General features: G+C 38.0%; 1 protein-coding gene across 2 annotated transcripts in view; it reads left to right on the top strand.

Annotated features, from left to right (window-relative positions):
• The window catches only part of PLPP1 (phospholipid phosphatase 1), a 76,345-nt gene that overhangs the window by 10,571 nt on the left and 52,376 nt on the right, over positions 1-13,398 (top strand). The window contains exon 2 of one of the 2 annotated variants that reach the window (XM_082497810.1): positions 6,786-6,940. The exons of the other annotated variant lie outside the window; for it this stretch is intronic. Within the exon in view, the coding sequence (XP_082353936.1) occupies positions 6,786-6,940 (155 nt within the window). The remainder of the gene's footprint in view (positions 1-6,785; positions 6,941-13,398) is intronic. 2 annotated transcript variants of the gene reach the window in all.

Below are 13,398 nucleotides of genomic sequence, written 5' to 3'. Positions count from 1 at the left end.
CAAAAGTCTAAATGCTTTCTTATTTTTTTAATCTCTTCTTCCTCTTAGTAGTTTTCTGTATTCCCAGAACCTCTTGTCTGAGGTGTTGATTCTTTCTCTTGATTGCTTGTGGGGGAAAAAAAAAAATCAGCACATCTGCTTTTCTGCAATGAACAGTCTCTTTTACAGATGCTCCTAAACTCTCCAGCAGCATGAGGTTGACCTGTCTTGGTTTCTTTAAATCTCTTGCGTATTTCCTTACCTCAGACTGTACATTGCTAAATGAGCAGCAAAGCAAATATGGTTGTCTTGGCTGAAAATAAAAGCAAAACTACATGTGTAAGAGTGGGAGAACTTAAATTCTCCCTTGCCCTCAGTAGTAATTTCCAGCTGTATGGGTTCAACTCAGAATGATATTTATCTGTCTGTGGAGTTATTTAACAGCATCATCTCTAATAAGAATGTAGGCCATGAAAAGTACCTTTTTCTTAAATGAGGACCCTTTTACTTGAATAACTGATCTGTTTTGAGGCTGTCATTTGCTGTGTTGTATGGAGCTTATTTCTGCAATACAGCCAGAATTCCAGTTTGACACCCCCCAACTTAACTGTAAATTGTGGATTTCTTTGCAAAAGCTGAAGCTGACTTTCTGTCAGCGTATCAAGTGCAGAATTTATTGATCCTATGTTTCAGGATAAGTGTAGAGAAATATAATTCTTCCCAGTCTCATGTTAGTCTAGTGCAGTTTCTCTTAATTAGCACTTGTGAGTTCAGTACAGCATGAAGAAAAAACTTCAGTTAATAATCAAGCTGGAATATTCTCATTTGCCATAGTATCCTTTAAGGGTAACTGCCTTTCTCCCAGCTTCTGGATATTCATTTGTTGAAATGAGAAGAACTTCCTGATTGAGGACCAGATAGGAGTCTTATATGTCTTGGAGAAATCAACACAAATTCAGCACAAGTTTTTAAGAAGGCACAGAGCCCCAAGTAAAGATTTGGTTGCTCCTACAGGTAAGGGGGCTGATGGAGCTAATTAAAGGATGTTTACAAAAAATATAGTGCATTCCTTTGAACTAGTTAAAACCGGTTAGGAGAAAGCACCCATGACCAGAACACAATTTCACAAGGTTTTTAAACTGATCTGAAACTATGGCCAGTCTGTCCTTGTTCTCCCTTCTTCAGCACCCTTGGCTACGTATTTTTACTCTGTCCTTTACACCAGCTCTGACAGTCATGCACTTGGTCAAATGAGCAAGTGCTTCTGTAAAACCTGTGTTGTGTTGTGTGGGTTTTCTCTTTTTTTGGACAGGTTGGTGTGGAAAGCTAGTGCTGTGGCAGGGAAGGGGGATAGCAGTGGACGGCCACAGGTGGGAGAAAGTCAGGACAGACTAGGTTGTCTTGAGTTGCTCTTGAAAGCATAGGCAGGTTCTGTGAGCACCACGCTTGGTTCTGAACTAGACGGTACAGAAATTATTAGAAACTTCAAGAGTCTCTTTACTTTGAGATACAAAACTTAAATTGTCGTAAAATGTAAGACCTATCTAAAACTGTGTCCATAGGCTTAATTAAGAAAATGTTCCTAAATTTTAAGTAGAACACTGAAAGTATTTTCAGACCCTGAAGCTGTTAAACAATATTCTCTGCTGGTCATAAATATTTATGGCAACTGTTAGCTGGAAAATAGGCTAATTCAGCTATAAATGCTATTTTTTTCCCTGTTTAGGAAAAAATATTCCATACAGCTTGCTGGCAAAGTCACATGGACACCTGAGTGTCAGAATCCAACTACTTATACATCTGAATTTAAGCTCCTAACTCTAAAGTTACAGGTGTGATAAATGCCACAAAACAGATTAAGAGTGTAGTGTTACACACATTGTAAAAAGATCATATCTTCATCATTTGGTATCCAGCACTTCCATTTGTAAGATAAATTGTGGAACTTTAATGACTTTTTTGTTTTAATCTTAAAAAAATATTTAAAATATAACATCAACTTTTTTTTTTCATTAAAGAGTCTCTTTTTTTTTTTTTGCCAAAGGAAGACTTTGCCTCCCCCTTCCCCTTGGTATTGTTTTTTCTTGACATTCCCTTTCTGTGGGCAGAGAACCATGCTCACAGGGACTTCCTCTCTTGTCCTCCCACCCTGGGCTTCCTTTCCTTCCTTACAGGCTTTTGTGTCATGCCGTGTTGTCCAGCTAGATGTGATTAAATAAGAATTCCCTGTAGGCTATTGATACTACATTGAATTATCTGTTGGTTTTCAATGGAAGCTACACTACAACTGGCTTGAAACTACAAATTAGAGTTGGAAACTCCTTGTGAACTCAGCCCCACGTAACTTTCAGCTAGCTTAGTTATTACTCTGTACAAATGTGTGTTACCCTGTTCTTGCAGTTCTAACCAAAAGCTTAAAGCTGTTTCTTCCCTGCAGTCCCTGCTCAGTAATTCAAGTATGTCTGCCTCTCTCCTCTCCCTCGCAATCCTGTGCACTTTTGTTCTTGTCCATGTGTATGAGGCTTTTTCACCTTTCTTTCATGGCTTTTACAGGCTTCAGGTCTCTGCAGTTTGTTTTCCTATTCAACTTTGTCACTACTGCTGCAGCTGTCAGGGTTAGCCAGTCTGTTTGTGTAAACATTACAGAAGAGCCACCCAGTCTTTTACAGTCTTGGATGGGCCAGTTCCAGAGCACTTGAGTGATCAGGTTGTTTTCTCTGCATAATTAAAGAGGACAGAAACCAGATCAGAGGACTGTCGTCTTGTTTCTTGCTACTGCTGAGCAAAACCAGCCCAGAACCTGTTGGTCACTAGTCCTTGACAAGATCAACTAGACAAATTTTAACAGAAAATAGAAACACCAAATCTGAGTCTGAAGCATGGGGAACTTCAAGGAACAGTCTTTTTTTTTTTTTTTTTTTTTTTTTTTTTTTTTTTTTTACAGCTGAAGGTTGTGGTTTATAGGCTATAAGTAACAACTGTGCCATTATGATCCCTTAAGGTATAAAGTTGCCTGGATCAGAAGAGCACCCTCGGAGGTTACTGCTGGCACTGTCTAGATAAAAAGAAAAAGGATGTACATTGTGAAGAGGGCAAGGCATGAGAATTGACCTGTAAGATTGCTTTTTAGCCTTATAATCAGCCACTAAATCGTGGTCACCCTTTCCTCCAGTTCGTAGAAGCTAATGAAACTGAACATACATGCATTCCTCAGAAGTTCCGTGTACAGTCAGCCTGCTTAAAGGTCATGGAGATGCTTGGCACCTGTGATGGTGGTACTGGCCTGTTATGTATATTAGTGGTTTTTTCTCTTACAGTGAAAACTTCAGGACTGTTTGCTTACATGTACTAAGTGTTGCCTTCTCTCCCTGAAAGACGAGCAAGAATAAAAATGCTATGACTTGTTTTGGGTAGGTTAATATTCAGCTAAACACCATTTCACAAAGTCTTCTACTCCACTGCTGGAAAGCAGTGCGTCATTTAGATTGCAATAGGAATTCTAACAGTAAAGAAAAAAAAAATGGAAATGGGCAGTTAGTGTAAGATGTGTAACCAACTTCCAGTTTCTTGTATTCTTTTACCATGGACTGTACAAATGAATTTTGCAGTCACTTTGAAGCTGTCCTTATCTGGCCCCTTTATTTGCTGCTTTTACTCCTCCCCCACCCCTTCCCCAGAATCTCATGGTTTAAAGTAAAAACGTGTTTCTTAAGTCTGACTCTAGATTACACACTTAAAAACTACTTTCTAAGCACTGCATAATGTAGTCAAAGCAGCCTGATTTAACAAAAAGGTGCATCCTTTTCTTTCAGTGAAATAGATGTAGAAAGGAAAAAAATTACAAAGAGATATTTAAATACATAGGCAGCAAAAAAATTTGGATAACTGCTGGTTATGTAAAAGTTCTCACAGACTAGTTTTTATAAACAAATTTCACATAAAGAAGACTATTTAATGGGAAGAAAAGAAAGCTTAAATTAAATCTTGAGTTCCATTCCTCTTTGTTTCATGAAAACTGAGAGCATAACACTTACTGTCAGGAATTCTCCCTAATTTAAAAAAAAAAAAAAAAGGCGCTCAAGCTTCTGTCTTAATTAGGTTACAGAGTGAGTAATTCTCTCCTGCTGCAATTACACAACAAAAAAAAACCCTTCATATTCAAACTGGTTGGTTGTTTTGCTGGCAGACTTAAAACACTGCTTGTCAAACTTAGGGTACTTTCTCTTTTATGTGTACACTTGTGTAATAGCTCTATTCCAGTTCCTAAAGAAATCTTCCATGGAAAAAAAAAAACACGACTGTAAATGTGTGTACTTTGGTGGCAAAAAAAAATTGGAATTTTTGAGCTAAGAACTCTGTGTTAGCAAGTGAGTTGCTGGAGTGTCGTCTAGTTTCTGAACTGGAGCACTTAGAACATATTTCAGCAGCTGGTAAAAATAAAATAGTCGTCTGCCCTAATGAAGTTAAACCCAGAAACAAAACCAAAGCAAAACATCTCAAAATCGTATTGTAAAAACTGAGCAATATTGGCTAAAAAAGGTTGAGCTGGAAGGCTGAAAATGTAATTGAATGAAAAAGAAAAATTCTTGGTGTTGAGTTGTAGCAGCTTTTCTGGGAAAACAGAGAAATTTGTCTGTTAGGTAGTCAATTTCTGCAGAACACAAGCTGCTGCTTAAATTAACCATGAGGATGTGGTATTCCCACATGTGAAAATCTGGTGACCTGTTTGAGAAGATAGGATTGTATCAAATAGGTAATGGCTTTGCCACTCCATCATCCTGACGCTGGGTATGCAATAGGAGAGATAAAGACAGGAAATATGGGCTTTGACTTATGTTAGTGGAATCTTGCCATGGCCCTTGAGTGGAGCTGAAAATTGGCTCCAGACATGTGAACATAAGGCAATGTCCTTTCATCCAAGTTAACTTTCTGAGGTCTTCAGTGTGGCCCCCTTTGTATTTGAAGGGCTGCAATTCTGTTTAAGCTACTTCTGCCATCTGTGTTCTGTCAAGCTCTAGCTCTCTTCTCAATCATTAAAGCGGAGGAGGGGGAGAGGCTTTTGAGATGCAGTTGATTTAAAGGTATGTCATCCTACTTCATGAAAAACTGCTTAAAGTTGAACAGGCATCGTGGCATTTGCGTTTTTGTTTAGTTTTGCTGTACTGGATGGTAAGCATTTGCTGAAGTACTTTCCCGCACCAGCATCCCCAGTTGTTAAGGCTAAGTGTGGACAGTCCTTAGGATTTCAGATGTTTTGTGGAAAAAAAAAAAAAAAAAAAATTCCTCTCTGCTCCATAGGAGGCTTTAAATTCCTGCCTTCTGTGATGACAATGATTTTCTTAGAACAGGAGTTGGGAGGTGGGTATTACCAAGCACATACACAGTCTCAATATGCACTTCACAAGTTCTTGCACTTTGCACTGTGACTTAGCAACCTAAAGAAGGGGCCAGGATTTCTCACTCTGTTCCTACTGTTTTACTCCTGATGTCTTTCCTTCTAATGAAGTATATAGGAATAAGCATATTTAAAACCCCTTTAAGTGACTTAACTGGTAGTCGTCTTAAGAAGTGTCACCAGAAATCATAGCAATCTCTCATAACTTGAACTTCGAAACGTCTTTTGTTCTCAGTACAGCAGTTTGTTCATATGGTGGTCTTTTCTACTTCAGTAATTGCACTTACCATCTAATTTACATATACAGTGTCTATATGCAGAATTGCATATTACAGGGGTGTTGGGGAAAATGCAAAGTTTAGTTTGCCCTTTTTTACCATGTTTTAAACAAAAACCTTCAGGGTTTTTTTTGTTCGTAATTTTTGCAATTCTTATAGCAATGCCTAATTTAATCACTCTTGATCTCTTACTTGCTCAGGGGACCAAAGGAAAGGTGGGGATAATAAAAAAGGGTAAAATGACAAACTTGGGTTCCCTGAGGTCATTGTTCCTGTGAATGTCTATTCCTTAGCTGATTCTTAAATAAGTTACACACCTGAACGTAATTGTCAGATGGCTTCTTTGGCATGACTGCCAGTGTAGTGGAAATGAACTTGTAAGAGAGGGAATAGGTAATATGTCACATAGTGTAAGTTCAGAGAGCTATAATTTGTGCCTGAGTCTCAGTTTACATGTTAGTAACTTATTTTCATGCAGAAATCTTCCAAAGTGTACAAAAGCTGTGTAAATGCAGCTCTTAAAGTATAAATCTCATTACCTTGAGATGCAGTCCATCCATTCAGAGTGTCTCTTTTCTGTTGATGTCTCTGCAGTTCCTTGTTCCCCTTGCCTGCATGAAAACTACTTGCATGAAATCTTTAACTCCCTAACTGTGACAAAATCTGTATGCATTTTTATCTTGTTCTCTGTAAACACTAACCAGATTATAGAACAGAACTGGTAATTCAGATACAAGCCAATGTCGTGGAGTGGTGGCGAAGGAGGGGCACAAAAGGCAGCCTGCCCTCAATAACTATTCAGTCATGTGAGTGGCAAATGCTTTTCTTAAGCATAATCTTGGTTCAGTGTGTGGCAGCTCACCTTCCTGATGAAAGGGCTTTGAACTCTATACTTTCTTAACTTCTGTATCTGGTGGGCAACCTCAGAGTCCTTCTGAAGTAGACTTCTAGAGGAGGTAAATTTATATAAACAGGATTTGGTAAGTGTGTGCATTGCATGATACTTAGGAAATTTGAGTTTTGCATGTTTGGTAGCTTCCTCCATGCATGTTTAAAAGTGACTTTTTTTTTTTTGATTTAACCACATGTATTTCTTGTTTTTGTTTTGTTTTGTTTTTTCCTTCCCCCAACAGCTGGCTTACCCCTTGGTGTTCTAAACTTGGCCAAAATAAAACCGTATCAGAGAGGCTTTTTCTGTAATGATGACAGCATCAAGTATCCGTTCCATGACAGTACCATCACATCCACTGTCCTCTACACAGTGGGGTTCACCCTGCCCATTTCGTCTGTAAGTAGCTGATATATAGGGAGCTTTGGTGATGGGAGTAAAATGTATGCCTTCCAAGAGTTCAGCACTGTGACTGTGAGTTTAGGACAGTCTATATAGGAAAAATCCCATATATGTATAGTTATATGAATGTGAAAGGTGCCATTGCTGCTTTGTTTGCACAGAAAATCTGGAACTAATCTCTAACTGCTAGGATTGCTAATCTCATTTGTTTCAGGAGCAGAAGAAAGCAGAGGTGAGGATTTAAACTGCATTAGTTAGTCTAGGCTTTTATCACTGGGGAGAAAAATAACTACGGGTTTCCAAAATGCTATGGAATAAATACAGCTCTTGTTCAGAATGGGTTAGCGTGATAACTTTAACACTTGTGATGTTAAAACTTCCACTGGAGTGGAGTGCGCGATCCTATAACTAGTGACTGTTGCTTCCATGTACTTTCTACAGAAATAAGTCTAATTTGGACTCAGTGGGTTTTCTTAGGTTTAAAAAAATATGATTCTTTAAACCCTTTGAAATGGGATATGGAGGCTGAAAATCTAGTTGAAAGCACTGAGCCTCTTCTCTTCAAGCAAGACTACATGATTTTTACAAAGAGCAACTTAACTCTTCAGTAGTTTTTTCTAACAATATTTTAAGTCTGATAGTATCCAAATTTTTAGTAAGGTTTGAGCTGGTTTAGAGAATCAAAATTTAACTATTCAGTATAGTCTTGATCCTGAAACTACATCTTGTTGTTTCTGCCTGCAGTAGTTGATCAAACTATACTAGAGATGGTCATAATCTTTAGTCTTCTGATAATTAATCAGTAAGAAGTATGTATCAAACTGGTTTAAGAATGGAAGCAGTCATTTAGAACAAGTAAACAGAAATCTGCAAAACCTCTACATGCATTACTCTAGTTTTGCCATAAATGCTTGTTTATTATAGCTTGCATTAGTCCTATGCAGTGAATAGAAGGTAGACACAACAGTTGTTACCATGAAGTTTCACTTCTGAGGAAAATCATCTAAAGTTTGTCAATTTTGACAGGTACTGACATGTATCTTCAGCACAACTTCAGGAAAATTTCTCTTCCAGTAGGGTTCATGTGTACCTTAATTGATATGTGTACAGATGAACTAGCAATTGCAGCTCTCTGCAATTTTTGACTTCTAAAGAGGCATTTCAGTTGCAGTTAGATAATCTGTTGAACTGCTTGATTTTTTTTATCTTCCATTTTTAGATTTGAAAAAGTTGTTCCTGTAATAGAAAGTCAATTGAGAGTGCATGTTTTTTCTGGCTCCAAAGCAGTGGAGAAACATCTGACTTACAGCTAAGTTACTTAAAAGTGTCAACATCTAAGGAATGGTGTGGACAGCTATTGTAACTTTAACTGCCAAGATATCCAAAATTATAACTTAGAATTTGACTTGTCAGTGATTTCAGTCTATTGTGATATTTTTCTTCTGTGATACTTTTGTAGGATTCACAGTGGATTTTTATTGCCTGTCTTTGTGCAGGGGATTGGATCATATAATTGGAACAATCACTTCTGGTCTCCATGCTGAGAGAGGTTTAAAAAAAAATTCTAAAGCACTTGGATCTCTGTAACATCAATACAGGCTATACAGATCAGTTTTCTTCAGTCTGAACACTTTACAAACCTCAAAGCAACACAAGTTTTCTGGAATCTAGTGAAAAAATAATCACTCTAGTGTTTATATTACTGCTCTGTGTAGTTAGCATATTAACCTAACTGGCTTTCTTAGTCTCAGTTTTAGATTTAGGGAGTTCTTTAACCTCATGAAAGAGGTGAAAAATAACTTAAGGCTACTGAAAACTTATAGCTAGGGTAAGCTGTAGAGCTAGGGAGTGTGAGATCTGGGTTATTACAATTTACTGAGTTGAAAGTAGGATCCAGTTGAATGCTTTCTAGCTTCAAGCTTGCCTTTATTGAAAATGGACGGGGAAAGTTGATCAGTCTGGGAATCGGTCTGAATCTGACATTGACTGGTTTTTGTTTTGGACTGACTCAATGGAAGCTTGTGACTTTTTCCAAGGCAGCTTTGAGTTTTTGGAAGTAGTGTGTTCCAGGGTCAATATCCTCATCAGGGACACAGCTGGCTCATAAAAGCTTATTGGGCAGTAATGCTGATTATCCCATATCTAGTAAAAAATGTTATCCTGACATGAGGAACACACCTCTCAATGAAGGAATTGATGGTAAAAATTGGGTCTAATGCTATGCAAAGGAGAGTTGATAAATTGCACTTCTGTGCAAACTTTTTGTCCCTAATCAAAGACTACCTCAAACAGGATACCTATTCCTAAGTAGGACTTAACCTCAGCTTTGTCACATCACAAAATAGAAAGAAGAACTTGTGATAGGAAGCTAAGGGAAGTAAAAGCAATCATATGCGTAACATGAAAAAAAAAAAAAGGAATGGTTAACTGAGTAGTAGAGTGGTTATGGTCATTCCCCTTAGCATTCAACGATGTTCAGATATTGCTGATCCCATTATTTAGACCTTAGTCCCTAAAGCCTCATAAAATCTAAACAGAAATGCTTGAAATATTATTATGCATATGCCTCTTGTTGCACTAACAGCTTGCCTGTCTTCAGAGTGCAGTAAGAAATGGCCTGAACATCTTGCTGTACAATAATAAAAGGTTTTGTCTGGTTCATTTGTTGGGGTAGGCCTATAGTGGAATATAAAACAGCTTCAAAGGAAAAAACCCTACCCAAACCTGTAGTAATGAGTAAGGCATAGTTATTTCATTGTTAAAGTCTCTTTGTGCATAAAAGAAACTAGACTGCCTGAACATTGATTTGTCTTCAGAACACTTAATGAAGATTTACAAGACATGTTAGAAACTCTCGGGGATCTTTTTAAAAAAAAAAAAAAATTAAAAGAATGCTTGTAGAATTCACAGTTCCATTTATAGCTCTGAACTCTTTCTGTTCCCATTGCCGCCTTTGATCAGGAAATGTGTGGGAAAGAAACTCATGTTTATTCTTTTCCAAGTGTCACTTCATAGTATAATACTTTTCAGTTTTCCAGATTGTTTTGTCTGGATGGGAAGTACAATTTTTGTATGAGTTTATGGACTTAGGGTCAAACAAGCCTTGGTATTCCTCTGTAAAAATGAATCTCATTATATGTCTAAGTTGGTGTCTGGAGCAGCACACATCCATGATGACTGACATTTCAAGAACCCCAGAAGATCTTTCCGATAATTTTTTTAGTCTTTTTAGAAATTTTTAGAAAGTAATTCTGAATAGTCTAAAAGCCATGACTGGTTGGGGGTGGTGTCTATAGATTGCAACTTTAGGAATAATTTGAAATTAATCTCTAATATGACGTACTTGGTCTGGCATTTTTGGTGTTAAGCTGTCTGCATGAGTTCAACTCTTCCAGGTATAAATGACAAATTAATGTCAGTGTCTTTCTCTTGCAGCAAGGTCCAACCATGCCTTTTTACATGTGTCCTATTCAGTCAGTTTTTTCTTGTGCCTTCACCTCCAAATCAATTTTCTCTTCCTGGAGTCATCTTGCTTCTTACAACTACTGCCTTCAGTGACAGTCATACAGCTTCTGTTAGATCTAAGGGTAGGTGCAACTGGGGGAAGGAGAAGCATGGAACAAAGGAGGCCTTTCTGAAGCATCCTTCTCACCAAAGAAGCAGCAGAGCAACTCAAGAGTTGCTGAGTTTTCATCTGCTCCCCATGTTCTGAGCAGGATTTCTGTAGTTCCCTGCCAAAGCTTTGCCTGACTGCTCTGTTCAGGAGCTGAAAGGACATAACCCACTGGTGAGTTTCTATATGATGAACTAATTCGTGAGAGGACAAGAGTTCAGTTCTTCTAACTTGGGCAAGGCGCTGCACTGAGTTTCTGGGAAACAAAATAGTTTGCCACAACTGTTGCTACTAAAATAGGTAATGCAAATGCTGATGTTCCTGACAGGGGAATTATTCAGTAGTAAACAGAGTTTTGAATAAGTCACTTCTCTGGGAAGAGCTCTGCTATTTGGGACTTGGAGAGAAAAGAATGTTAGGGGCCTGTAGGACTTAATTTCTCCACCTTGAACACATCCAAAAGATATTTAGGTGGTCAGGTCACATTGTGTTCTACTTAAAAAAAAAAAAAAAAAAAAAAAAAAAATTCATAGTCTGGTTTGACAAAGGCTACTGTCTTCACTGTCATAATGCCTTCTCAAAAGGGACTTATATAGCTTTGCTTTTGTGCCAGCTTTAACCTGTTAGGCATAAGGCTTAATGTTTTCAGAAATGTCTCCTTCTACCATGTGCATCAATGTTCTGACTGTAACTTCCTTTCTACACATTAGCACAATCATAGTTTGAATGCAATCTTCTGATTTCTTTTCTGGCAAAAGAAGCTAATCTTTTATGCTCTTTTTGTGAAAGGGATACATTTTGCAGGGAAACTTTTTGTTGAAAGCACCTATTTGATTAACATCATAAGCACTTACTGAGCTAATTTGTACGTTTCTTGAGGGACAAATGTAGCTACTGCTGTGGTAGAGACTGATAAAGCAAGGGCCTGTAACGAAACCTACTAAAGACTTAGATTGGTAGACATGCACTTAATTTTCTTTCAGCAGGGTCAAGGCTTTATGGCCCACTGTTGATAGTTTTGCAACTAATTGAAATTGAACTTGCTGTTTGACACTGGAGTGGACTTTTGAATCGTTTAACTTAACAGGTTTCAGTTTATGTATTAATTTTATTATGCTCTGAACAAGACCTGGCCTCTTGTCTGGTAAATTTTTTAAAAAGGAGAGTAATGCTTTACCTTCGTGGTTGGGTTTGTTTTTTTTTTTTTTTTTAGTATATTCATGGCACTGGAAATCTTTTGGGGAAATGCTGTTGGACTTCATAATCTGGCATGAGTTCTACTTAATACTAACTGTTCATCTTGTATTCTTACAGATGAGTATCATCTCTGAATCCAAGTTTATTCTGAGAAATAAACTGCTAATTTGTGTTCCTTCAAACTCTGTTAAAAGCAACATAATAATAACAACCCGTGTTTATACTATGTGAAGGGTTAATGTGCAGGGTAATGCACTTTGACTGAATTGATGAGTAATTCCTGGGTGAGATCGGTGCTGTGGGGGACAGAGGCTGAGAAATGGCAGTTGCTGCATACAGCTTTGGCCCCACTTCAGCCCTGTCCATGGCAAGTGTGGTCTGGTGGGCTCGGTTTGAAATCAGTTGAGGAAGAATCTGAGGAGCACCTCTTCCAGTTTGGTTCTCGTGCAAATCACTCTTACCAGATGCAGTTCATTTTCAATAAATAAATTGCTTGTTAAGTCGGTGGACTTGATATTGTAGTTTTCTCAATCCTTCAGGTACATTTGTTGATACAGTGATGAACAACATGCATAGTGTATGAAACTGAGTAAAATAGTTGGCAACCTTACAGTAGAAGGAGCTCCAGACAAGGGCTTTAAAAATGCTGAGTGAAGCTTTACCATAACTGTGAGAAAGCCAAGCCATCCCAGTGATATGGAGTTGTTTTTGAAGGTATTATTTAGTGGAGTATATGGAAGGGTAAAATGGAATAGGGAGAAATGTAGGGAGAGGGAGCTGCAACTTAAATATTTAAAATTGTTGTCATTTAAGCAAAAAAGTCTGTGGCATAGATTTTTGTTTGTCTGAAGTCTCATACCTAGTTACTAATAACTTGCTGTTGACATTAAGGACTTAGACCAGAGGCTCAAGGGGGTGGCAAAAAAGGGAAGAGTCTACACCAGAAACCAGAGATGAGCAACAGGGAAAGCAAGTGAAAGAGGGGGGGGAAAGTTCCTTTTTGTGCCGCTCTTCTATTTCCCTTCCTTTGGCTTACCCCATTTCTTTCTGTTCTGCCTTGAGCAGTAAAATGCTCATGTGGAGAGATGGTTTTTACCCATCTTTTCTGGGGAAAGCTGAATGAGAAAATGCAGCAGTTGATCTTGGTGAACTGCAGAGTGATGGTATAAGTGTATTTCTTGCTAGGTGCCCTCCTGAACTCTAAAACTTCTTTTAAGAAATGGAAAGTAGCGTTGTTTTGGTGCTGAGGAGAAGCCAAAGTCTTAACTTAATCTGCAGAGACCTGTATGATACCATAACCAACCCCCACAGAATGTGAGCAGTTACACAGAGTAAGGCTCAACTCGGAAGTTTTAACCAAGCTTGCACAAAATGCATGTTTTTCCAGGCAGGATTTCTAGTGTTGTGCAAATGAATACTATGGATGTTTTTGCTGATGCAATTAGTAACGAAATCTCTATAGTGTATTCAAGGGAAATGTTAGTTTGTGCTTTCTGTCTTAATTTCTGGTTTAAGGAGACTTAAACCTCAAAAAACTACTTATACTTTTTCAAATAAGTCCAGGTGTCACTTCTGGTTTAAAGCTACACTAATGAAGTTGGCATTGGATAATGGCATGAAAGTGGTGTGGCTTTTCTTGAAGCGC

Source organism: Vanellus vanellus (genome assembly GCF_965231255.1).
Source record: "Vanellus vanellus genome assembly, chromosome: Z".
NCBI lineage: Eukaryota > Metazoa > Chordata > Aves > Charadriiformes > Charadriidae > Vanellus > Vanellus vanellus.
This window is presented reverse-complemented; position numbering and strand designations above follow the sequence as displayed.